This window comes from Schistocerca cancellata, chromosome 11 (assembly GCF_023864275.1).
Source record: "Schistocerca cancellata isolate TAMUIC-IGC-003103 chromosome 11, iqSchCanc2.1, whole genome shotgun sequence".
Lineage (NCBI taxonomy): Eukaryota > Metazoa > Arthropoda > Insecta > Orthoptera > Acrididae > Schistocerca > Schistocerca cancellata.
In genome coordinates this window covers 127,026,340-127,054,288 of record NC_064636.1, presented here as the reverse complement: position 1 = coordinate 127,054,288, position 27,949 = coordinate 127,026,340, and the positions used below count along the sequence as shown (strand labels likewise).

The 27,949-nt window shown below is 42.5% G+C and overlaps 1 protein-coding gene across 1 annotated transcript in view; it reads left to right on the top strand.

The window, feature by feature from the left end:
• Positions 1-3,216: 3,216 nt before the first annotated feature.
• LOC126108330 (protein roadkill-like) overlaps positions 3,217-27,949 on the top strand; it is a 30,047-nt gene continuing 5,314 nt past the window's right edge. Inside the window, exon 1 of the mRNA XM_049913547.1 lies at positions 3,217-3,764. Within this exon, the coding sequence (XP_049769504.1) occupies positions 3,217-3,764 (548 nt within the window). The remainder of the gene's footprint in view (positions 3,765-27,949) is intronic.

The following is a 27,949-nucleotide window of genomic DNA, read 5'->3' as shown; positions in this document are numbered from 1 at the left end:
TGACTGGCCAGCCACACTAGTTAACTCATAGTTATGTGAACACCTGCAGAAAATTTTGTAGAAACGACGACTGACAGAGAAACAACAAAACAGCAAAGACAGTGAATTGAAATACGGTAAAACCTCGCAAATAGACAGATTACCCGTCGGATGGAAAGCATACGCCAGTCCAGAAAAAGAGCAGGTAAAGAAAGTGAAGGCGCTGAGGGAAGTAGTTATCGTCACTAACTCATCCAGTATTCCTTTAATGCCCTCGATATCTGCATTCGACCGCAAGTTGCCACTCCAGCTGTTGCTTATTACACCGATGACGAACCGATCACTAACACAATCCACTAAACCATCCGAGACCAAGATCCACATATCCGCTTCTTCTTTGATCAAATTCAGAGGGCCACTGTTTACAACACTTTATAGTGATCTATTTTTAAGGATCATTCGCTTAGTGGAATTCAGTACACAAACTGCTGAATCGCAATTCTTAATGTCGTATTATGGCTTCCCCATTACGACGTGGCCACTCGATGCCGCAGAGGGTTCTGGGATTGTGTGGAGCAAAGCCTTCGCAGACGTGGGAAGTAAAGATCGGTGCTCGGCGTGGCCTGCCATTTCGCGCGCAATTTCTGTCGTTTTTGACGATAGAAACGACGCACGGCAGCAACAATGTTCCGTAATAATACACTGTAGGAACTTCAATTCGAACGTGATCACGCACTGTATTGTCAAACACACTGATCGTAATGCTGCGCCACTCACTGTTCGTTCACAAAGATTGGCAGCCACGGCAACTCCGAATTCAATCGACAACACCCGAACGGCGGAAGGGTCCAGTCTTAGCGAACAAGCAATACGGCCTGTTCTGTTTATGTTATGTAGCTGGGAGAAATTGTGTTTTCAGCTGGTGCCTTTCGAGGTTTTGTAATCAGGTTCCAATGAGACAGAAGTCGAAAACTCTTGATTCAGCTAGGACACTATAAAACGTTTTTGAACATCGTTCATGGAGGTGTAGAGGTCCTGTGTGCTTGGGGGGATCCGGGGCACTGGTCTTCACCAGCTGTGCATCTGCTGTTCACCTATGGCGTCATTTAGACTGGTATACAATGGACAAGAGTTAGCAACTGTTGCTTGATAAAAATCTGCCTGTATCTCACAGAATATAACGGGGCGAATAGTAGTAAAACCGAAAAACCCCAGGAGAGCCTAAATATAATCGTGTAGGGCCCCTGTGAACACACAGCCCGCAACACAATGTGGCATCGACTCGACTAATGTCTAAAGTAGTGCTGGAGGGAACAGACACCACTAATCCTGTAGGGCTGTCCATAAATCCATAAGAGTGCGACGGGGTGGGGACCGCTTCTGAATAGCACATTGCAATGCAGCCCACATATTGCCAATAATGTTCATGCCTAGGGAGTACGGTGGCCAACATATGTTTCTAAGCTCAGAAGGTGTTCCTGGACCCAATCAGTAGCAATTCTGAACGTCTCGTGTCTCGCATTGTCCTGCTGGAATTGGCCAAGGCTGTCGGAATGCACAATCGACATGAACGGATGCAGGTGATCAGGCAGGGTGCTAAAGTGGGTGTCACCAGTCAGAGTCGTATCTAGATATATCAGAGGTCCCATATCAATCCAGTTTCAGACACCCTGCACCATTACAGAGCATCCACGAGCTTGAACAAAACCCTGCTGACAAGCAGGGTCCATGGGCTCATGAGGTTGTCTCCATACCCACACACATGCATCTACTCAATACAATTTGAATCGAGACTCGTCCAACCAGGCAACATGCTTCCAGTCATCAACAGTAAATCTCAGTGATCATGGGTACAGGCGGCGTGTAATGCTTTGTGTCATGGTCATCAAGGATACACTACTTGGCCTTCAGCACAGAAAGCCCATATCGATGATGTTTTCTGGAATGGTTCCTGACACTTCTTGATGACCCAGCGTTGAAATCTGCAGCAATTTGCGGACTGGCCGCACCCCTGTCACCTTGAACGATTCTCTTCAGTCGTCATTGGTCCTGTCCTCGCAGGCTCTGTATCTTCCTCCACCGACGTTGCAGATTTGATGTTTTATCGGATTCGAAATATTGAAGGTACACTCGTGAAATTGTCATACGGGAAAATTCCCACTTTATCGATACCACGGAGATTGTCTGTCCCATTAATGGTTCGCCGACTATAACAGTATTTTCAAACCCACTTAAATCTTGATAACCTGCCAGTGCAGCAACAGTAAACGATATAAAAACTGCGCCAGAAACGTGTTCTCTTACATAGATGTGGCCAATCAGAGTGTCGTATTCTGCCTGTTTACATATCTCTGTATTTGAATGGGCATGCTTATAGCCGTTTCTTTGGCGCTTCAGTGTAACATTGTTGCAACTGACATACCAATTGTTGCTTCATATAGGTCTGCTTTGGGTTAACAGAATATGCAGGGTGAACATTAATAAAACGTAAAATCTGCAGGGACGGATTCCTGACTGCAAATGGAGGAAAAAGAAGGTCCTATGAACATGTGTCTGAAAAGCATCATTGCCATGGTGTCTGACGCTGATGACTGTATATTCCTCTTCCATGTGTTCCTTATGTGTTGCAGGCTGTGTGATTGATGCAGCATACTGCAAGCAGCAGAATGATCCGTTATTCGTGTCGGGAACATGCCGAGATGGTATTTGTATACAGGCAAGCGGATGGAAACGGTTGGGAGGCAGCGTGTCTTATAGAACCTGGTCCTCCAAATCTGTTGTACGCACACTTCGCTGCCTCTCTGCATGTTCGTCAATCTGAAAGGACCTGTGAACACACAAACGCCCATATAAGGCCTAAATGTTATATTACGTTGCTGGTGTCTGTGAGGGTACCCGTTTTGATGTAGTTAAGCTGCCTCTCGACCGTTTCGATCTTCATGGCCACAAAAAACAACATATCGGCTTGTTCCTGACGTGAATACTAGACCAGTCTGCTGTTTACAGTACCCTGAGTCAATCACACAGCCTGCAACACAAGAAACACAGGGCTCATGAGCTGAATTTGTTAGCGCCATCTGTCATAGCTGCGATGAATTTCCTGACTCCTATTCACAGCAAGTTTTTTCGTCCATTTCCATCACAGCAGGTTGTCGGTTTCATTTTCTGTACCATGTAGAGAGTGCTGTGTAAGATCAAAGCTCTTCTAAGTTACTCTGTGTTTCAGAATCGTCCACAATGGAAGCAGTGCAGGAGGTGAGCTTGGGCGCCCTGCTGGACGCTGGGGACGGCGCCGTGGTGACTCTGGTGGCCGGCGACACGCGGCTGGTGGCGCACAGGGCCGTCCTGGCCGCCAGGAGCCCCGTGATGGCCGCCATGTTCCTCCACGGCACGCCGGAGGCCAGCAGCGGCCAGCTCGCACTCCCTGACGTGGAGGGCCCGGTACTGCAAGAGCTGCTGGGCTACCTCTACACCCTGCAGGCGCCCCAGCTGCCCGGCATGGCCCACCAGCTGCTGGCCGCCGCTGACAGATACGGAGTGTCCGTCCTGAAGGCAGAGTGGGAGCAGCAGGTGGCCGCACAGCTGTCCGTCGAGACTGCGGCGGCCACCGCTGTCCTCGCGTTTAGGCACTCTGCTGACAGCCTGAAGCAGGCCGCCGTCGCCTACATTAAGGCCCACTTGGTCAGTGTGATGGGGACTCAGGGCTGCGCAGATGCAATGCATAGCCAGCCTGAAGATTTGATCGAGGTTTGTCGGCTGGTATCTGATCCACCAGTGGAAGCCAGGTGAGCACAAGACAAGCCACTCATCTGTGTTGCTCACTTTTAAGTATATGTGTATGTCCGAGTCTTAAATATTTCCCACTCAGAGTGCTTAGCTGTGTCTGTGATGTCAAATATACCGTTACCAATGGCCTTTTCTGATCGTTAATTATATCCTGTTTGACTTCTCATAACAGTTTTATTGAAAGTCTAAAATGAACTATGTTAATTACCAGATAACTTAGCTAAACAAATATTGGGATATACTAATATTTCGTTCATGGTGTGGGTTCCTGTAGTCATGTCCTAGTTCATGAACCACGGGCAACGTATGAGTAGCCAAGTAAGCGGTCCCGACAGTCGGGATACCAGGTACTTTGGAATAAGGCTGGGCATCTCGGACATATTCTGAGTCGTGGTCACATTTGTGCTCATACGGCAAAGACTACCAAATCCACCGGTTAGTCCCTCAGCCATTAGGGGTAAAACCCAATGGGACTCGGGGCAAGTAAGGCTAGCAACCTGCTTCCCTGGTACTTTAAATATGATGCTGGCAACAATCAGAGCAAAATGCCTCGGACCTTTGGAGGTGACGGAGTCCCACCTCTAACTGACAAACCAGGGACTCCTAAGATACGACTTGGCAAAAAAGTGGTAATGAGATGGGGAACTATTAATATCAATGGGGGCTACTCTGGGAAGAAGGTAGAGCTGGCAGAGGCTGCAAGTAAGATGGGGCTGGACGTTTTAGCTGTTAGTGACATTCGGGTAAGGGGTGAGAAAGAAGAGGATGTGGGAGAATACAAGGTCTACCTGTCAGGAATCAAAGCAGGAATAGCACAATGGGGTGTAGCGCTTTACATCAGGAAAGAAATGGAACCCAGCGTAGTTGCAATAAGGTATGTAAACGAACGACTGATGTGGGTAGATTTGACAGTGTCTCGCAAGAAAATTACAATTGTGTCAGTATATTCGCATTGTGAAGGGACAGATCAAGATGGATAGTTTTTATGAGGCACTCAGTGATGTAGTTGTTAGAGTAAAGGACAAGGACAGTGTTCTGCTCATGGGTGATTTTAACGCCAGGATTGGAAATCGAACAGAAGGGTATGAAAAGGTTATGGGTAAATTGGGAGAGGATATGGAGGCCAACAGGAACGGGAAACAACTCTTGGATTTCTGTGCCAGTATGGGCTTAGTAATCACAAACTCCTTTTTTAAACATAAGAACATTCACCGGTATACTTGGGAAGGCAGGGGAACCAGATCTGTCATTGACTATATAATAACAGATAAGGAATTCAGGAAGGCTGTGAGGGACACACGTGTATTCAGGGGATTCTTTGATGACACTGATCATTATTTAATCTGCAGTGAAATTGGGATTGTGAGGCCGAAAATGCAGGAGGTCGGGTCCATATGTAGGAGGATAAGAGTGGAGAAACTTCAGGATAAGGAAATCAGGCACAAGTACATAACAGCGATCTCAGAAAGGTACCACTTAGTTGAACGTAGTCAATTACAGTCACTGGAAAAGGAACACAGTACTAGAAGTGGCTAAAGAATGTCTTGGAACAGTAGTGTGTAAAAGTAGGTTGAAGCAAACAGCTTGGTGGAATGATACAGTCAAGGCAGCCTGTAAAAGGAAAAAGAAGGCCTATCAAAAATGGCTACATACCAGAACCCAGGTAGACAGAGAAAGTTATGTTGAAGAAAGAAACAAAGCCAAACAAATAATTACAGCATCCAAGAAGAAATCGTGGCAAGACTTTGGAAACAGGTTGGAGACTATGGGTCAAGCTGCTAGAAAACCATTCTGGAGTGTCATTAGCAGTCTTCGAAAGGGAGGTAAGAAGGAAATGACAAGTATTTTGGACAGGTCAGGAAAACTGCCTTGGGCAGATGGAGGGAATATTTTGAAGAGTTGCTCAATGTAGGTGAAAATGCGATCAGTAATGTTTCCGATTTCGAGGTAGAATGGGATAAGAATGATAATGGAAATAGGATCACATTTGAGGAAGTGGAAAAAATGGTCAATAGATTGCAGTGAAATAAAGCGGCTGGGGTGGATGAAATTAAGTCGGAACTCATCAAATGCAGTCGAATGTCAGGTCTTAAATGGCTACACAGGATAACTGAAATGGCCTGGGAGTCGGGACAGGTTCCACCAGACTGGACAAAAGCAGTAATCACACCAATCTTTAAACATGGAAACAGAAAAGATAGTAACAACTACAGAGGTATCTCTTTAATCAGCGTTGTGGGTAAAATCTTCTCAGGTATTGTTGAAAGGAAAGTGAGAGTATTAGTTGAGGACCAATTGGATGAAAATCAGTGTGGGGTTAGGCCTCTTAGAGGTTGTCAGGACCAGATATTTAGCTTACGGCAAATAATGGAGATGTGTTATGAGTGGAACAGGGAATTGTATCTATGCTTTATAGATCTAGAAAAGGCATATGACCGGGTTCCTAGGAGGAAGTTATTGTCTGTTCTACAAGATTATGGAACAGGAGGCAAACTTTTGCAAGCAATTAAAGGTCTTCACATGGATAGTCAGGCAGCAGTTAGAGTTGATGGTCAATTGAGTTCATGGTTCAGAGTAGTTTCAGGGGTAAGACAAGGGTGCAACCTTTCTCCACTGTTGTTCATATTATTTATGGATCATATGTTGAAAACAATAGACTGGCTGGGTGAGATTAAGATATGTGAACACAAAATAAGCAGTCTTGCATATGCGGATGACTTAGTTGTGATGGCAGATTCGATTGAAAGTTTGCAAAGTAATATTTCAGAGCTAGATCAGAAATGTAAGGACTATGGTGTGAAGATTAGCATCTCCAAAACGAAAGTAATGTCAGTGGAAAAGAAATATAAACGGATTGAGTGCCAAATAGGAGGAACAAAGTTAGAACAGGTGGACGGTTTCGAGTACTTAGGATGCATAGTCTCACAGGATGGCAACATAGTGAAAGAACTAGAAGCGAGGTGTAGCAAAGCTAATGCAGTGAGCGCTCAGCTACGATCTACTCTCTTCTGCAAGAAGGAAGTCAGTACCAAGACTAAGTTATCTGTGCACCGTTCAATCTTTCGACCAACTGTGTTGTATGGGAGCGAAAGCTGGGTGGATTCAGGTTACCTTATCAACAAGGTTGAGGTTATGGATATGAAAGTAGCTAGGATGATTGCAGGTACTAGTAGATGGGAACATTGGCAGGAGGGTGTCCACAATGAGGAAATCAAAGAAAAACTGGGAATGAACTCTATAGATGTAGCAGTCAGGGCGAACAGGCTTAGATGGTGGGGTCATGTTACACGTATGGGAGAAGCAAGGTTACCCAAGAGACTCATGGATTCAGCTGTAGAGGGTAGAAGGAGTCGGGGCAGACCGAGGAGAAGGTACCTGGATTCGGTTAAGAATGATTTTGAAATAATAGGTTTAATATCAGAAGAGGCACCAATGTTAGCACTGAATAGGGGATCGTGAGGGAACTGTATAAGGGGGGCAATGCTTCAGACTGAACGCTGAAAGGCAAATTTAGTCTTAAATGGTGATGATGATGATGACGATGACTAATATTTTGTAGCTTCATACACTGTTTTTAAATTAATTGCACTCAATTTTTACGTTATTAGGATATGTACAAGGAGCAGTTATGTAGGCTCCTTACATTAATGAACATATTCTATTTTTTATTTCTGCTCGTCCAATTACAGTTAAAGGAACAATTTTCGTATTAGATGCTAACAGGTTTGAAGCACAAATTCGACCATGAAATGGAAAGAGCTGTCAAGCAGGAATAGTGTGTGCTTAAATTTCAAACTTGGTTTGTATCATCCAGAAATTTTAAAGTATGTTACTGGGAAAATTAGAAAAAAATGTTCTTGGTGCATATTTAAATCCTTTCCGAGCCGCTGACAGCTTTAAAATGGATAATGAAAATCAAATTTCCCTCTGGTGTTGTAGCTGTCAACGTCACTCTTCTTCTAAAATTATTGTGGTTTATTTATGCTGAATTTCACAAGCTACTTTATGTGCTTCAATGGTGCAGTTTAAACGCCTATGTCCGTTAAGGATAACCTACAACACGACTGTGGGTGAACACCACAAGACATACTTTCTGATCGCTTTTGTGCACCTAATACTTTCTATGTAGTTGGTGAGTTTACAGCATGCCAGCGGATTTCGTAGTGTGATAATAACATCAGGTTAATGTCTATCCAAAAATAATTCTCAACCCTGAACCACCCTTAAGAACACTACCGAAACTTGTGTGCAAGACTATATGAATGCTTACACTGGCTGCATCAGTGACAGATTGTCGGACATCTGTCGGCAGGGGGCTTTCTCAGATTAAGAGGAGAACATTTCACAATGTTGGCAGAAGCTCTCCTCTTAAATATTAGTTCCTCAGCTGTAACTGCAGATATCTGCAGGTTCCAAAAATTGCTGTTTTACCCAAGAATGATCTCGATGGCACTCTGGCCAGCATAGGGGACAATATGCTGGGCCATGTTAGCACTAGGCCAGTTCCGGTAGCTTGGCAACTCCATGTGGCACCCCCCCCCCCCATCCCTTGCGCAAACTGCCACAACATGATAGCTGCTATGTACTCTCCAACATTCTATCTCTGGCTAAATTCTACCGCATTCCCCGAAATTGACTCGTTAAGGCAGCTGTTGGATAAGACTGCGGTTCTCTCCCCATTGTGCCAGCACAGACAGAACACACAATATTAGTCAACAGAGGAAGAGGCGTGTCACCTCTGATTACCCAGTGGCGCTGGATGCCAAGGCTCTCATTATGCAGTCATGTCATCCAATCTCATTAAACATAAAAATAACAAATGTGAAAATGAGGCTACCCCTTCAGTCCTATTAAGAGTAAAATTTTATGATGGGTGTATCTTAGGTAGTGTGCCATGAGGAAGCACAGATTATAAAGTAATGTAGTATAAATGTTATTGTCAAATTGTTTCCTGTATAGCAGTGATAATTTGAAGTCTGCCTTACCAATCTGAATATGTGCACTACATATTAGATCACCTTCCAATACACAAACATTCTCATGGATACTGTCTTAGCTAGACAGTCGTATACACTGCTGCTGTCTTCTTTATGTTATAGAAATTTAATGTCACAGACTCAGTCTAGACAATCAGAACTCTCAAATGAATTGTAAGCAGAATATTAACATTCAGGCTCTTTTGCTTTTTCCATTGATGAAAGTAAAGATAGTTAAAAACAATGAAGACTCTGAAATGGAACCCCTGTACCTCTTCAACATATGGTTTCCCTGAAAAAGTGAAAAATGTGCACAAATGTTTAGTTTGCGAGGAAATCCTCACAGCCACCATTCACTAAAAGGACTAGTTTAACTGTAGCGCTTTCACTGACAGTCACTCACACTTCAGATGTGTCTGTGTGCGTCTGTGTGTGAGCTGTGTCATTTTGGATATGTCCAAAAGAACAGGCACCACATATATAAAATTACGGCAAGACAGCGAATGATCTCTTCAGTGCAGGTGCACAACAGGCTCGAACTCTTATGGGAATTTGCGAAACGTCGCCAGTAATGACAATAATGCACAAGGGGCAATATATTAGTACTGTGTGGATACGTTGAGAAATAGAGGCCGACAGGAGGCGTATTAGGATAGTCCATATGGTTGCGGATGGCTCAGTGGTCAGAGGAACTGCCCAGTCAGCAGGAGACCTGGGTCTGCATCCCAGTCTGGCACAAATTCTCAACTGTCCACATTCCTTTAAATGAATGCCTACTTGAAGCCAATGTCTGTGATGCTTTTGCGTCTTAAAAAAATGTTTGTTGCGTGATAGCTGTGACATGATATGGAAACTGCGAAAGATTGACACCAGACCAAAACAGCTGTTACATGTGTCAACAGAACAAAGGAACAAATTTAACTGTGTGACAACACAGGTAAACTATGAAATTATTAATGCTCTCCCTATTTATTCTGTTTCAAGATCAACAAGAAAATATGAAGATACTACATAAGTTGGCACCAGTGAGTCGTAAAAGCTGATATTGTTGACTGTTTGTGAACTGGAAAGATAACGGTCATCCAGAAGGTGAGTCCTGGGTACTTCCTATACAAGGCTGTGCGTTCTCTATGACGCTATGAACAGCGTCGCTATTTTCAATGCCTCTCTCCCTTGCAACATACTGTAAACCTCTGTGAAAGAGGAAAATTCTGTACGCTGTGGCGTGTCAAATACCTCCCGTCACCCTCGAATATGTTCCACCAGAACTTTAGTGTGGACCTAACTCAATGGTTCAAGGTGTGTCAAACACACGACAATGGTGTAGACACAGTCCTAACTCGAGAGAGAACATGGATCAACACACCAGAGGTCTGGCCAAACACAGCAGCAGTCAAGAACACCCCCGATGCTACCAATGAATGCAAAGACAACCAAGCCTCAGAATGATAAACCATCCAGATGTCCACAACCTAGAGTAGACACCCAACTTCCCCACATGATAGTCAGCCTGGTACAGAGAAACGTGGGGCACAGTTCTAAGTATGCATACCACAAAAGTTTTATTTCCAATACAGTTCTATAGATTTTGCACCACTCATTACTCTTATCATCGTAATAGGATAAAGGGGTAAGTACAGAGATTGCACATCACGATATGGTCCTTACAAACTGTGTGATTCCACGGATAATTAATACCAACGTCACTATTACTGGAAGGTTACCAGATATTCCTACCCTGACTGAGCCCAGATCAACTCTTTATAAAACATATTGCTTATTGTGACATACGTGATGTACCCTTATTTATTCCTTAGTGTTGACGGATTCCGCTTGCACTGCATTTAACTTCAACTCCCTCTTCTAATGTTAATTGTACAACATCTCCATAGTACAGCGCGTTGATTCAGCATCGATTCGATTCCTATCAAACATGCGTTGTGAGCCTTTCCTGTATCTACATTATGTCAGTTGCAAGAGGTGCTACTAATAAAGTGCTGTTTTGACGGTCGGTGAGTAATCTCAGTTCCACTTCATTTTCTTTCATATCGACGACTGTTGTTTCCCCCATTAAAATTTTCCCAGTTGCCTCTTTATTCTGCTTGCGATCGCACATGACGGTGCACGCCAGGTCGCCCATTCCTATCATCCACCACTCATTAGTTTCCTTCCTACTATCTCTTCTTCTCCCTCGCATTATGTGTTGCATGCACAAACTGACGGAGAACATTCTTGAAAGCTTCCACACTATCCCTACATTACCTGGCAAGTAACTGCTGAAAGTTCAGGGACAGTCGGGATAACAGAACCTGATTAATTAACTTGAGCTACCAGGGGCGCCCAGTAACTGATCTTCCTTAACTCATGTCTCGAAGTGTTTCATTGGGCTTCTCAGTCTTGCCTATTCGTAATCTTTAGACATCATTCTTTGACTCAGCGTTTCGTCTCACGTGACCAATAGCTGGTGTGGGAAGCTTCTCTGAGCTCCCTGTATGATCTGCTGACGGCAGCAATTAACCGCATTTTCCTATCTGCCGATCCTTCCACGTGTCTGCAGATAAACCCCAATTTATATTCGAAAGGCCAGGATAGTGGTACAGACCTATCAGATTCGGCGATCTAACACTACCGATACAGATTATTTCCACTATCCCACTAATTTTGGATGTTCTGCCATGACATTAAGTGTTTGTAGGCGAAAGCCATGTCTGGCTCATCCTTGTCTCCACTTCTGCTAGTCTCATTTTCTCCACATGACACATAACCTTGTGATGCAGGAGGCAGGTTCTTTTCCCTGCGCTGTCCGTCTCGTGGCACGCTGTCTGCGGCATGCTGACTTGTGTGTGACACGCATGTATTTAACAACATACTGGAAAGTCTATCGCACACACCTGTTGTGCTACGTCAGATCGAGATCCTCTCTTTCCCAATTCCCTTTCCACTTGCTTCAGATAGTTGTACTTCTCTTTGAACATTTTTCCACCTTCCACATGACATATCCTACGGCATTCCTAGTTTCTTTAAAGCCCTCATGTGCTTCTGTTTGATTTGTATGTATCTCGTCTATTCTCTTCGTAGTCTTGGATACTTCTTGCAGGAGTTTTTTCTACTATGTTTTGACCATCAGGTTGCAGTACAGCCAGAAATTACTACATCGATTCGCGACTTTCAAAGTCAGAGTTGAATGTTTCCTGGCTACTAGCATCACGTTCTTGGCTCCTGTGGCACTCATCTTTCTTAGCTTAGTTACTATTTGTTTCGACAGAGCTGACACCTTCCTCACGTCCGTCATCTCGTCCCATCTCAGTTACGTGTCGACCTCTTTCTTAAGTCTTTAATTCCCTTAGTTTTGTTTGGCTCCTTAGCTTTAATAGTCATGGGTCATTAGAATTCGGTGGTAGGAAAAGAAAGAGAAGGAAACGTAGTAGGTGAATATGGAATGGGGGTAAGGAATGAAAGAGGAAGCCGCCTGGTAGAATTTTGCACAGAGCATAACTTAACTATAGCTAACACTGGGTTCAAGGATTATGAAAGAAGGATGTATACATGGAAGAAACCAGGAGATACTCGAAGGTATCAGATAGATTATTTAATGGTAATACAGGTATTTAGGAACCACGTTTTAAATTGTAAGACATTTCCAGGGGCAGATGTGGACTCTGACCACAATCTATTGGTTATGAACTATAGATTAAAACTGAAGAAATAGCGAAAAGGTGGGAATTTAAGGAGATTCGATCTAAATAAACTGAAAGAACCAGAGATTGTAGAGATTTTCAGGAAGAGAATTAGGGAACAATTGACAGGAGGGGGGAGCGAAAGAAATACAGTAGAAGAAGAATGGGTAGCTTTGAGAGATGAAATAGTGAAGGCAACAGAGGATCAAGTAGGTAAAAAAACGAGGGCTAATAGAAATCCTCGGGTAACAGAAGAGATATGGAATTTAACTGATTAAAGGAGAAAATACAAAAATGCAGTAAATGAAGCAGGCAAAAAGAAATAAAAACGTCTCAAAAATGAGCACGACAGGAAGTGCAAAACTGCTAAGCAGGGATGGCTAGAGCACAAATGTAAGGATGTAGAGGTATATATCACTAGAAATAAGATAGATACTGACTACAGAATATAGAGGTGTATATCACTAGGAATAAGATGGATAATGACTACAGGAAAGATCAATAGACCTTTGGAGAAAATAGAACCACTTGCACGAATATCACGAGCTCAGATAGAAACCCAGTTCTAAGAAAAGAACGGAAAGCAGAAAGGTGGAAGGAGTATATAGAGGGTCTATACAAGAGCGATGTTCTTTACGACAATATTATGGAAATGGAAGAGGACGTAGATGAAGACGAAATGGGAGATATGATATTGCGTGAAGAGTTTGACAAGGTACTGAAAGACTTAAGTCCAAACAAGGCCCTGGGAGTAGACGACATTCCATTACAACTACTGATAGCCTTGGGAGAGCCTGCCCTGACAGAACTGTACCATATGGTGAGCAGGATGTATGAGACAGGCGAAATACCCTCAGACTTCAAGAAGAATATAATAATTCCAATCCCAAATAAAGCAGGTGTTGACAGCTGTGAAAATTACCAAATTATCAGTTTAATAAGCCATGGCTGCAAAATACTAACACGAATTCTTTACCGACGAATGGAAAAACTGGTAGAAGCCGACCTCAGGGAAGATCAGTTTGGATTCTGTAGAAATGTTGGAACACGTGAGGCAATACTGACCATGCGACTTATCATAGAAAACAGATTAAGGAACGGCAGACCTACGTTCCTAGAATTTGTAGACTAAGAGAAAGCTTATGACAATGATGACTGCAACGCTCTCTTCCAAATTCTGAAGGTGGCAGGGGTAAAATACAGGGAGCGAAAGGCTATTTACAATTTGTACAGAAACCAGATGGCAGCTATAAGAGTTGAGGGGCACGAAAGGGAAGCAGTGGTTGGGAAGGGAGTGCGACAGGGTAGTAACCTATCCCCGATGTTATACAATCTGTATTTTGAGTAATCAGTAAAGAAAACAAAAGAAAAATACGGAATAGGAATTGAAATCCATGGAGAAGAAATAAAAGCTTTGAGGTTCGCCGATGACATTGTAATTCTGTCAGAGACAGCACAGCACCTGGAAGAGCAACTGATCGGAATGGACAGTGTCTTGAAAGGAGGATATAAGATGAACATCAACAAAAGCAAAACGAGAATAATTTAATGTAGTCGAATTAAATCGGGTGATGCTGAGGAAATTAGATTAGGGAAGGAGACGCTTAAAGTAATTTTTCTATTTGGGGAGTAAAATAACTGATGACGGTCAGAGTAGAGTGGATATAAAATGTACACTGACAATGGCAAGGAAACCATTTCTGAAGAGGAGAAATATCTACATCTACATCTACATAAATACTCCGCAAGCCACCTGACGTTGTGTGGCGGATGGTACCCTGAGTACCTCTATCGGTTCTCCCTTCTATTCCAGTCTCGTATTGTTCGTGGAAAGGATTGTCGGTATGCCTCTGTGTGGGCTCTAATCTCTCTGATTTTATCCTCATGGTCTCTTCGCGAGATATACGTAGGAGGGAGCAATATACTGCTTGATTCTTCTGTGAAGGTATGTTCTCGAAACTTTAACAAAAGCCCGTACCGAGTTACTGAGCGTCTCTCCTACAGAGCCTTCCACTGGAGTTTATCATCTCCGTAACACTTTCGCGATTACTAAATGATCGTGTAACGAAGCGCGCTGCTCTCCGATGGATCTTCTCTATCTCTTCTATCAAGCCTATCTGGTACGGATCCCACATTGCTGAGCAGTATTCAAGCTGTGGGCGAACAAGCGTACTGTAACCTACTTCCTTGGTTTTCGGACTGCATTTCCTTTGGATTCTTCCAAAGAATCTCAGTCTGGCATCTGATTTACCGACGATCAACTTTATATGATCATTCCATTTTAAATCACTCCTAATGCGTACTCCCAGATAATTTATGGAATTAACTGCTTCAAGTTGCTGACCTGCTATTTTGTAGCTAAATGATAAGGGATCTATCTTTCTATGTATTCGCAGCACATTACACTTGTCTACATTGAGATTGAATTGCCATTGCCTGCACCATGCGTCAATTCGCTGCAGATCCTCCTGCATTTCAGTACAATTTTCCATTGTTACAACCTCTCGATACACCACAGCATCATCTGCAAAAAGCCTCAGTGAACTTCCGATGTCATCCAACAGGTCATTTATGTATATTGTGAATAGCAACGGTCCTATGACACTCCCCTGCGGCACACCTGAAATCACTCTTACTTCGGAAGACTTCTCTCCATTGAGAATGACATGCTGCGTTCTGTTATGTAGGAACTCTTCAATCCAATCACACAATTGGTCTGATAGTCCATATGCTCTTACTTTGTTCATTAATCGACTGTGGGGAACTGTATCGAACGCCTTGCGGAAGTCAAGAAGCACGGCATCTACCTGTGAACCCGTGTCTATGGCCCTCTGAGTCTCGTGGACGAATAGCGCGAGCTGTGTTTCACAGGACCGTCTTTTTCGAAACCCATGCTGATTCCTACAGAGAAGATTTCTAGTCTCTAGAAAAGTCATACTCGAACATAATACGTGTTCCAAAATTCTACAACTGATCGACGTTAGAGATATAGGTCTATAGTTCTGCACATCTGTTCGAAGTCCCTTCCTGAAAACGGGGATGACCTGTGCCCTTTTCCAATCCTTTGGAACCCTACGCTCTTCTAGAGACCTACAGTATACCGCTGCAAGAAGGGGGGGAATTTCCTTCGCGTACTCTGTGTAAAATTGAACTGGTATCCAATCAGATCCAGCGGCCTTTCCTCTTTTGAGCGATCTTAATTGTTTCTCTATCCCTCTGTCGTCTATTTCGATATCTACCATTTTGTCATCTGTGCGACAATCTAGAGAAGGAACTACAGTGCAGTCTACCTCTGTGAACAGCTTTGGAAAAAGACATTTAGTATTTCGGCCTTTAGTCTGTCATCCTCTTTTTCAGTACCATTTTGGTCACAGAGTGTCTGGACATTTGGTTTTGATCCATCTACCGCTTTGACATAAGACCAAAATTTCTTAGGATTTTCTGCCAAGTCAGTACATAGAACATTACTTTCGAATTCATTGAACGCCTCTCGCATGGCCCTCCTCACACTACATTTCGCTTCGCGTAATTTTTGTTTGTCTGCAAGGCTTTGGCTATGTTTATGTTTGCTGTGAAGTTCTCTTTGCTTCCGCAGCAGTTTTCTAACTCGGTTGTTGTACCACGGTGGCTCTTTTCCATCTCTTACGACGTTGCTTGGCACATACTCATCTAACGCATTTTGTACGATGGTTTTGAATTTTGCCCACTGATCCTCAACACTGTCTGTACTTGAGACAAAACTTTTGTGTTGAGCCATCAGGTACTCTGTAATCTGCTTTTTGTCCCTTTTGCTGAACAGAGAATTCTTCCTACCTTTTTTAATATTTCTATTTACGGCTGAAATCATCAATGCAGTAACCGCTTTATGATCGCTGATTCCCTGTTTTGCGTTATTTGTTTCAAATAGTTCAGGTCTGTTTGTCACCAGATTAAGCACTTAAAAAAATTTCACTGGGTTCTTTGTCCCTGCCACCTGTTATGAACGTTTGAGTCTCCCAGTCTATATCTGGCAAATTAAAATCTCCACCCAGAACTATAACATGGTGGGGGAATCTACTCGAAATAATTTCCAAATTACCCTTCAGGTATCAGCCTCAAGAGCTGCTGAGCCAGGGGGCCTATAGAGACATCCAATTACCATGACTGAGCCTGCTTTAACCGTGACCTTCACCCAAATTATTTCACATTTCGGATCTCCTTCAATTTCCTTCGATACTATTGTAACTCTTATCGCTATAAACACGCCCCCCCCCCCTTTGCTGTCCAGCCTGTCTCTGCGGTATACATTCCAATCTGAGTTTAGGATTTCATTACCGTTTACGTCTGGTTTCTTGTACTATATGGGCGTTGTGACCGTTTACTAATGAGAACAGATCTGGGACCTTTCTATAGACGCCCCTGCAGTTTACTATTAGCACATTAATTTTGTTATTCCCTGTTGCATTTTGCCTATTCCTACCTAGCCGCGTCTCAGGAGGCGTCTTGTCGGGTCTAGGGATGGAATTCTCTAACCTAAAAAACCCTCATGTGCACTCCACACGTACTCCGCTATCCTTGTAGCCGCTTCCGGCGTGTAGTGCACGCATGACCTATTCAGGGGGACGCTACATATCTCCACCCGATAGCGGAGGTCGAAAAATTTGCACCCCAGATCTCCGCAGAATCGTCTGAGCCTCTGGTTTAAGCCTTCCACTCGGTTCTGGGAACGATACTACAAACAGTTAGCTCTGATTCCACCCCGCGAGCGAGGCTTTCCGCCTCCACCAATTCCGCCAACCGCCTGTACGAACTGAGGGTGACCCCTGAACCCAGACGGCAGGAGTCATTGGTGCCGACATGAGCAACAATTTGTAGTCGGGTGCACCCAGTGCTCTCTATCGCCGCCGGTAGGGCCTCCTCCACATCTCGGATGAGACCCCCCGGCAAGCAGATAGAGTGAACACTGGCCTTCTTCCCCGCCCTTTCCGCTATTTCCCTAAGGGGCTCCATCACCCGCCTAACGTTGGAGCTCCCAATAACTAATAAACCCCTCCCCCCGTGTGCCTGCTCGTACCTTGCTGAAGGAGCGGCCACATGTCCACTCACAGGCAGAGCGGGCGTTGCCACACGGCCAGCCTCCACATTTACCCTCCGCCTCGTGCGCCGCGAACGCCGCTGAACCCGCCACTCCCCTTGGGGAGAGGATGGCCCAACAGCGCCCGGTACCCGCGAAGAAGTCTTGACAGCAGGGACAGTGGGTGAAGCATGTAACACCTGGGGTGTACCATGCGACGCACCGGACTCCCGACTGCCGCTACACTCCGAGGCAGCAGCCTGAAGACGGCTGACCGAGGCCATCAACACGTTCAGCTGTTTGCGAACAGTGGCTAGCTCCTCCTGCGTCCGTACACAGCAGTCACACATCCCATCCATCCTAAGAAATCAATTCAGTGTAGAGAGTTAATCAACTTTTAACTAGACTGCTAATTCACTAAAGGCGGCTGATTGTTGACTTACCTGTGGTTGCTAGCCACTTCTTCTAGAAAACATTGCAAATAGCACTACCTGTCTCTGGACTGTATTGAAAACAAACACTAGCACTACTGGCACTATGGTTGACTAAAGGGACTCTCTCTGACTATATTCAAAACAAACACGAAATCTATGGAACACTATTACTAGCACTCGACAATTAAAGCTTCCTAAAAGCAAAAACACACGGAAGAAGATGTGACAAGTAACAAAAATACAGTTAATACTTAAATTAAGGTAGCTCGCTGCACAGCAGACGTGAAGCAGACGGCAGTTACGACGACACTGACACTACTGGCACTATGGCTGACTAAAGGGACTCTCTCTGACTGTATTCAAAACATACACGAAATGTATGGAACGCTATTACTAGCACTCGACCATTAAAGCTTCCTAAAGGCAAAAACACTAGATGAAAATGTGACAGGTAAGAAAAATACAGTTAATACTTAAATGAATAGTTAACATTGACCATAGATTTAAATGTCACTAAGTCGTTTCTGAAATGATTTGTATGGATTGTAGCCATGTATGGAAGTGAAAAGTGGACGATAAATAGTTTTGACAAAAAGAGAATAGAATCTTTCGAAATGTGATGCTACAGAAGAATGCTGAAGATTACATGGGTAGATCACATAGCTGATGAGGAGGAATTCAATAGAACTGGGGATAAGAGAAATTTGTGGCACAACTTGATTAGAAGAAGGGATCGGTTGGTAGGACATGTACTGAGGCATCAAGGGATCACCAATTTACTATTGGAGCGCAGCGTGGAGGGTAAAGATCGTACAGGGAGACCAAGAGATGAATACACTAAGCAGATTGAGAAGGATGTAGGTTGCAGGATGTAGGTACTGAGAGATGAAGAAGCTTGCACAGGATATAGTAGCATGGAGAGCTGCATCAAACCAGTCTCTGGACTGAAGACCACAACAACAACAGCCTCCACCCACTCTCTCTTCACTGAGTCCTTTGTTTCTTTCGGCCTTCTCTCTTCTGACTACTTTTGGGATCTTAGGGTGGTGTCAATCTGAGTGTTTTTCTTTTTTTTTTTCATCGTGGATTCTGGTGTGGAGCCACACGAATTTTCGTGGAAGAGCAGTTTGTTGCCATGACTGACCTACCATAAATTAATACTGGAACGCATTAAGTTCTCAAAAACAGACTAAATCTTCATCTCCAACTATTTAGCTGACTTTATCTAATTTCCTCTCTCCATGTCGTCCACAGTTGCCCCTGACGGTTCTGTGGGAAATTTGATCACCTCCTCACTGGAAGTGACTTCATCTCTATTCTGGCTATGTTCCACGCCGTTAAAATGTTCACTCTTATTCTTTCCCGGTATTAACCTCGTTTTTTGGTAGTTTCCTTTCACGTGGCACTCTAACAGAACAACGCCGAAATCACAACAATTTGCAAACTCTGTTTAACGTTTTGAGGGAAACCCATACTTAGCAATGTGAAGAATCTGCAAGTCTGTGAACAGGATGCCCATCCTGAGACTGGAACATAACACTTTACCTCGATCGCCACCCATGGAATAAACCCTCTGATGTGTACACAAAGCTGTCTCCAAACAAACTACTCCCCTGGTAGATTAGCAATGGATCCCAATGCGTACACAACTTTGTCCTTGAACGAACTCCTCACCTGTTCTTTACGTCCCGAAAGAAAATCTGTCGGTCTCTTTCTAAAATGGCCCCTTCCAATAAATTTTACTTCACATGGACTGCCTCTGAAAGTCAGCCCAGAAACTGCATGCGACACAGTTCCTCTACGCCAATCGTAAAATCAAAAATACACACACTCTCCCCTTCCAGGAGATGGGAAAAAGACACTCCCCCAATAGAGAGGCTTGCCACCGATGCCACTATTTACGGCTCTGATTCCAATACGGAGCTTATTTTTTAGTGGATGTGGCAAATGCCTTGGCGCTGAAACCAATTTTTGGAAAAAATTCACTATCTGGATCGGTGACAGACTGTCAGACATCCAGCTGTGCAGGGCTCTGTTTTACTATGTTAGTGGATATACGCCTCTCAAAAGAAAGATCCTTGCCCAGCCATTCTGCAGACACTTACAGATTCCAAGAAAACCACTCTTTCGTCCAGGAAAAGTCTCGAAGACGTTGCCCTACCGTGGCAGAGGGTACTGAAAGTCGTGGGAGCACTCCCATCAGCATTGGGGACAATACTCCAGGCTGTCTTAGAGGTAGGCCACTTCTGGTCATTTGGCGACACCCTGTGGTATCTGCCTCCAGACCCTGCACAATCTCTCGCGACGTGAAAGCAGCCATGAGCCCCCACGTACTCCCCAGGGTTACACCTGCTGATATCGATGTCCGCCTGCCCGATATTCGGCTCTTATTATGGCAGTTCTCGGGTGGACCCCAAGCAGCTCTTTTCTGAAACATAACAGCAGCACAGACAGAACACACAGCCTCAGTCAGCAGAAGGCAGCACTCATCAGCTCTGACTACACAGTGCAATTAGGCGCCAAGTCATGCAGTATGCAGTCAGTGTCACCCAATCTCATTGAGCGTCATAACAATAATATAGCACTTGTCGTATTTCAAGTATGCCAGAAAATTATTCCACAAGACATTATTGAGTGTAAATATGCAAAGTATCTCAGGAGGACGATACGTTTGTTTCCAAGACAGCCAATTATTCGAAGAGAAGCAGTAGGTGAACTCAACTGTTCGAAAATCTCAGCTATATGCTTCTTCCATTTCACGTTACCAGCAATATCTACACCCAAAAATTTTTAGCGTCTTTCCTATATACTGACTCCTGTTCTTGAGCTACATAAATTGTAGTTACGACCCAATTCGTTGTATATGACGTAATATACTGTCTTTACTTAAAATTTTCAGAGTCTATTTTCAGGAAACAGCTTATTAATTATTTTAAAAAACTGTGTTAAGGATGTCTTCTGTGTCTTTCTACCTAATGCAATTTATTATAGCGCCAATATTGTCCTCAAAAAGTAACAGTTTTGATTACTGAATGTTAAGTAGATGGTAACTTATACATATGAGGGGTGGAAATGGTCTCAAAACTGACACCTGTGGGTCTCCCTTTGTGATTTCTTCCCAGTCACCAAAATTTTCTGCTGTTCCAATATTGTTCGAATTATTTGGCACAATGATTTGCATTGTGACTCAAACGAATTGTGTATAGTTTGTCAACTCCTTAAAACCTGAGTAGTTCTGAGATTGTAGCATGATTTACACAGTGGGATAGCTAGGAAACAACACGAAAAGTAGTAACTGGTGATAATATTCTTAGGGCTTGTAATGTTTGACGAGTGAGTGTATAAATAGAGCATTCAGTCGCGCAGACCTCCTGGAATCCAAACAGAGATATGCAGTTAACCGTTTGTGCTCATGTGTGAGACTACTCTTCAGAACATAATTCTTAGAATTTCCAAAAAATATGTCAGTAAGGACTGTAAGTATATAAACCCTTCTTGTCACCCTTCTTAGGAAAAAGTTTTACTACTGCATGTTTTTAAAAAATGGGCAAACATGCTGACTCAGTGACATCACCATTGTCATTATTTAATAAATTACAACCATTTTTCAGATACCTTTTTGAAATTCCAAGAACTCTAGTCGAGTATTAGTTATTTTGGAAGTTCTATAATTATTTTAATTTCAGACAAGCATATTGGTGCTGCTGATAATTGCTTAACCCTTTCAAACCCACTGGCTACAATTGTGGCCATTAAATTTTGCTGTCTCTTAGTTGTAACAGAGATATTTTTCTCCAGTGGAAATCTCATGTACCCATTTGTGGGTGTTCAGTCTTTTTATCATGTACAAATGTTTCACTATAAAAATTTCGATTAGTCAGTGTAGTAGTGTGCACCAGCTTGTGACCACCAGAATATATGGAAGTGGTTGATTAGTTATATTTCACTGTATAAATGAGTATTATTGTTATTGTTTTTTGATCTTGCATCTAAAATCATCAAAAACGTCACCTAAGAGCATGTACAAATAAAAAATTTTCTTGCTCCTGAAAAAATTCAGGTCTGAAATCGTTAAAGTTTTTTGAAATGACATTTTCAATATACACGCTCTTGCTTCTTCATCTGAAACATTTAATCCAACAGTTAGAAAGTACTTGTTGAAAGTATCACAGCTTATGAATTATCAATCACAACATACTCATCTACTTCAATTGCTGTGGTATTTTTTTATACTTAATTGCTGTCCTGTCTCCCATACACTTTTAATATATTATCTGCACTTGTAATTTCTGTCAGGATACACATACCTCTTGACATTTTAATAACTTTATATTAAATATTGTCACATTTTTTGTTGTAACCATGCAACGTTCGATCTTGACTTACTCTGGCCTTTACACAAATATCCCTCTGCCCCTCACATGAGATTTTAATTCCCTTATGTCTCGAAAACTTACTGGCTTTTTGATGGAGTTCCTGTATAACGATTTAGGAAAGCTAGTTTCTAATAGTGGCACAAAATTACTATGTAGTAAACAGAATTTGACAATACCTTCTCTTGCTGTATATACCTACATTAAACAATATTTTTAACGTACTTTTAGATTATTGTATCCTGTGTTTGTTAATAACTGTTGCTGTTGTGTATTAACAAGCTTCACATTTTTATAGTGCTGTATTATTTATTTCCATTAATTGTGTAGCATGATCAGATAAATGCTCTGATCGCCTTGACTTAAATTCTGGGAAGTGATTACTTACATTTTTAACACCAGAGTTCCTGTCGCCTATCAAACGACACGAACTATAGTCCTCCTTTACGTTACTCTCTACTTCATAATGTCACTCGTTTAGTATCCTTGTTACTGACTCACTTTGATCATTACTCCTTGAACTTCCCATACTCCCATTACTTGGAGTGGATGCAGATTACCATCCATTCCTAACTGTGATCTACTTTCTCCTTAACATTCTTGCATTGAAAACTTACTTCAGGCAACTTAACGACTTCTTCTGTCAAATTTCTTGTCACCCAGTCTTACTTTTATCTTAGTTTATCTGACATCAAATCATTCGCCCTTTGTAACTTGTTGTCCACCACTGCAGTCGTGCTTCAAAATTTCTCAGTGATCTCCTCTGAATGTTTCTCCAATTTATCTTTAAAATCTTTAACCAAGATGTCATACCTTGTTGGCGTTCCTCTTGAGCCTTTTAGGATTCTATAGTATATATATAGCCAAATCATCAAAAGCTTCCCCTACTACTCCCACTCTATTATGTAGCTCCCATGTCTATGGCTTAACATATTAACCCCAGTTTTTAACTTTTAATCAACCTCTTTAACATTCTTTTTTTAAATTTATTTAACCTTTTCCAATTCTAACCATAATTTATCCTGACCCTCTTTCATTTTTTTTTTTTAAATTATCCTGCCCCTCTCTCATTTCTTGCTTCAAACTATCCTGATCTTCTTTCATTTTCGTTAAACCATCTTCATTTCCTTTTTACTATCTTTCACTTTCAACATTACCTCAGCTAATAGCCTCTTCATGTTCTTGGACATGATTGTGAATTAATTTCTTAAAATCCACTAATGAGAAATTTATTGTTTTTGTGATGGTTACTCTACCTTCCCATTTACTAATCGGATACACTTTGAAATATCAACTCACCCCACTTCACGTGATATTCAATTTTCATGAATGTACAGGCATCTACCCTTGCTATTCTACAACAACTGAGCAATAACCGACTAAACAAGGACAGAATGCAAAATTCTTACTTTACTTAAGGCTTTCCTTCAGTGCCCCCTCCTTAGTCTCAACTATGTCGTAAATGCTGAAGCTAGTGATGTAGTTTGCAGCCAAAGCCAATCATTTAGTTCCATCTGAAGCCAACATCCCAAATCCACATGAAGTTACTCTTGAAAGTAGCCTCACTAACAAATTTACAACATGTTTCTCAAAGTTATTGTAATATAAAGTAGGAAATGTACTAAAACTCAGGTCATTCCAATCAAAGCCGGAAATTTAATGAAAATGACTGCTAAGTAAGTGAAATTTATGTTTCAACTTAGAAGGGGATCCACATATATTCCAAAACTTCTCAGCAACTCGATAAAGACCTGGTTACTACAGTTATTGGCGTAAAACCAAGTTGTTTAAAATGAACGCCACTAGAAGAGAAAAAGAAAGGTTTTAGAAAACTTGGGCTCTAACACGCATAATTAACAGCTCTGAGCACACGTTCAGTAGAAGACATGTAATTCGCAACAGTGAAGATCAAGAAGTGACCACAGCTATAAAGATATATGTTTTGGAGTGCATGTACAGTGATACTATTTTGTTTGCAGTATTGTGTACTGCCAACTGTATGCATTTACGCAATTACTTATGAATTACGCTGTATCAAACAACTCTTAATATTCAAAGCTGCAGGCTTTACATAGTATCTCTAAAAATTCTGTCAAAAAGTTACGAGGTCACTCAACCATATTCCATGGCCTACAACAGAGAGATCCGTATTATTACAGCTGTACACTAAACAGCGAGAGGTAGACTCGTGTTAGTAGATGACATATTACAATCGGCGACTTTCGATATTAACGTCACAAAACATACCGTGACAAACAGTCATAAATGCGAGCCCCAGTGTCTTAACTAGTTACATGAGTAACGATCAGTGTCAAAGAGGAGGTGCCGCCTGTGAGCTATGAACCAATAACCTGCTTCATCAAAACATAGTGTAAGGAAACAACATTCTGACAGTAGCTACTCATTTAATAAACTGGGAGAGAACAGCACTCGAGTACAGTTTAGATCACTTTAGAGCACAGAAGAAACATGCCGTGAGTATTTAATAATCCTTGCACTCCCGTGGCTCCGTAACAAAACAGCCCCCTCTCTGGGAAGACTAACTGTGGACGTGTAACTCGGCACAGTGTCGTGGATAATTTCAGTTCCAAACAGCACTGGTCAGCAGTGTGGGCACCTCAGCCACCCGCCTCAGTAGCTGTGGGCAGGGGTAAAGGCCAGCCATGGCACGCTCCATGCAGTGGCACCTGCTGACTCAGCCAGTCGTTTACGACTCTCTGCAGTACCGCGCTGCACCCCTGCTCACGACTCACTGCCTTTCCCCACAGCTCCTTACCATCCTCGACGCAATGGCCTACAGGTGGTGGCAACGCCTCAAGCTCGTGGCAACTCGAATATGGCGGCGTTAGGCACATACGTTAAAGACGAACTTTTCGTTAGCCACAATAGTGTGATACAGCAACACGAAATGCGAGGCTAAAATTTAATAATTACTTTCTAGAGTTCGAGAAAGTGTGCCTACAAAGTGTGTATAATTTAATTCAATAGGTTTCCTACTAGTTTCAATGTGTAGAATCCTATTTTCGTGTTCTGTGCTGGCTTTCTTTTGCCACACACTTTACGAATAGCATTCACATTCTTCATTTTGACGTCCCTGTTTTTATTTTATTTCTTCCTTTGAAGACGCCAAAATGTCCGCAGACTGGTGACTCACGATAATAGATAAAGATTGATGGAACCATCACCTGAGGTACTACGGCTTTAGATTTCTTATCATACCATGCATTGAACAAAGAACATCTTATTTCAAGGAATATGGTTTGCCCACTTCATCTTTCTTGACCTGCTCTTTGGTAGCTCGATATCCGTACCATTGTCTTGATATTGCTTTATTCCTGTGAACAATGGCGATGAAACCTTAAGTATCAAATTGACATGGTGTGGGTGCTAATCTAGGGCTCCAATTTCCAGTTCAAACTTTCAACTCAGGGTATCTGCCACTATATTATCATTTCTCCAGATAAATCATCAACCTGCTTCCCAAAGTCGTATAAATACTTGACGAATAAAAGGAAATTTTCTTACTGTAGATGATCAAATTGTCTGAGTACTTGTATAGATAAGTAAATTTAATGTCAGAACATATCTGATTCATTAAATGCGATGGAACTGTTGGTCCTGTAAATAATCCAAGGGGAATTCTGTTAAATTCGGCGGTAAAGGCAGTAAGAGGCCTAAACATCTCATCTATTGGTATCTAATTGGTAGTCTGATTAAGATCCATGGATCTGAATATCTTTGTCTCTCTAAACCATCTAAGGCTCGACTGCAAATTGGCTAAGGGAACTGATAATACAGCAGTTTTGTTATATAGTTCTCTGCACTCTACATTAGACCTACTTTCACTATTCGGTTTGGGAACTATAAATGTAACTGTGACATATGACGATTCATATCGTCAAATAACATCTTTATGTAGACTATCATGAGACAGTTGGTTTCATTCTTTCATTGTCAGTGGACGTAGCTAATACGGGGTTTCCACAGTGGAATATTGTCCATCACCTAAGAGGAATAAGCACTCAATTAAGGAGGTAGCTCCAAGCACTGTAGTTATCACTTTAGGAACTTCTTGGCAGATTATTACAATGTTTTGTTTAATCTCGCGTTGTAGGTCACTAAGTGGCTCATTTTGATTATACGTCAAATTGTCTACTTGGGCTATGACTACCTCTGACTGTGTGCTTTCGTGTTGTTGACAATAAGTGGTCTTATATTCTGCTTCAGGTTTGAAACAGAAGTTATTACTTGCGCAATCAGAAATCAGCCCTACTTTGCCAAAGGAACTGGACCGCAAGGCCCGGTATTATTCTGGTATTAGTTTTTCAAGTACATGAATCTATCCAAATATTTACCAAAACTTGACCTTTCACCCCCATATTCGTATTATTTGATGTTGTGCAGCTTTCTAGCCCCTTGGTTATCAGTGGCCATTTACAAAACATTTTATGTCAAACCTGTATTCATCCAAGGCCATCATAGTATAAAACTTACAGAATACAGAGTGGCATATACAGGTTCTCCATTTATCGAACAGCATACGAATGGTGGCTCAATTCTATGAGTAATTTCTTTAATTATAGTTATTGGGATGACACTTTTATTTTTTATTGTGAACAGACCCTCACTTACACCACCACTGTTTTTTATATGGAATCCCACTTTTTCTGCAATTCCTTCCGAAGTGTCGATCCATGCTGCAGTGCCAACAACACAATGTCCAGTCTGGGCCCTCTATAAGCCCAAAATGTAGTTATCAGCTTCTTATGATAATAGTTTGGTACTGTGGGTATTTCTGATGCTGAAGCAATAAATACAACTCCTTGCGCAAATTTTCCTGTTTTTTATCCTTTACTCCCCTCTCACCCATAAATTTCGTCCCCTTTACCTGCCGGTACGAAAGTAATTCCTTAAAGGTTGCCGCTGTGGGAAACTTCTTTCACAGTGGTAAGAAGAGAAGGGCCACGGAGTGGTGCAGCAACTGTCGTCATAGGAAAGCTGGACAGGAGCAGAAATCATTAACCCAGGAGTAAAAACAGTAAACAAAGGATTTACTTAACTAGCATTTCTCCAAGTGTATGAATACTCATTACAAATAATGCACAAAGAAATAAAATCCAGCTCTCACTGTCCAGAAGGATAAGGCTCTCTGAACTAGAGGACGAACAATGCTGCTAGAACTCCGACTAGGTGGTGTCAGCGTTGAGTCCTGTGGCGAAGAGGCTCCAAACGCGACTGGGCTATCTGGCTGCCGCCCTGTATCGTGGCGGCAGAGGGCGATCATAGTCCGGGGCAGCTGGAAGCGTGGCTCAGGGGGTGAGCAGCACAGCGTCGAGGGGGCCCACGGGACCGCTACCAGTGTCTGAAGGAAACTTGCTATTCCGTTGCCAACTTTGACGCCTGAATGATGGTATCGATTCAGGGTATCACACTTTCTGGTGCCTTAGTAAAGACCATCCTCCTTCTATCTTCAGGTTCTAGGCCCTACAATAAATACTGTATAATATTTGTCTCAGTACATGATAAATATATACTCTTACCGTTTTACTTATTCTGCTCACTTAACTAGCAACATTTTCTTCATAATTTTGCTGCCAACTGTGCCATGTCTTGCAGTGTTTTAGGTGCTGACATATTTATGCTACTAGTTGACAGCAGATCATCAGTTCCT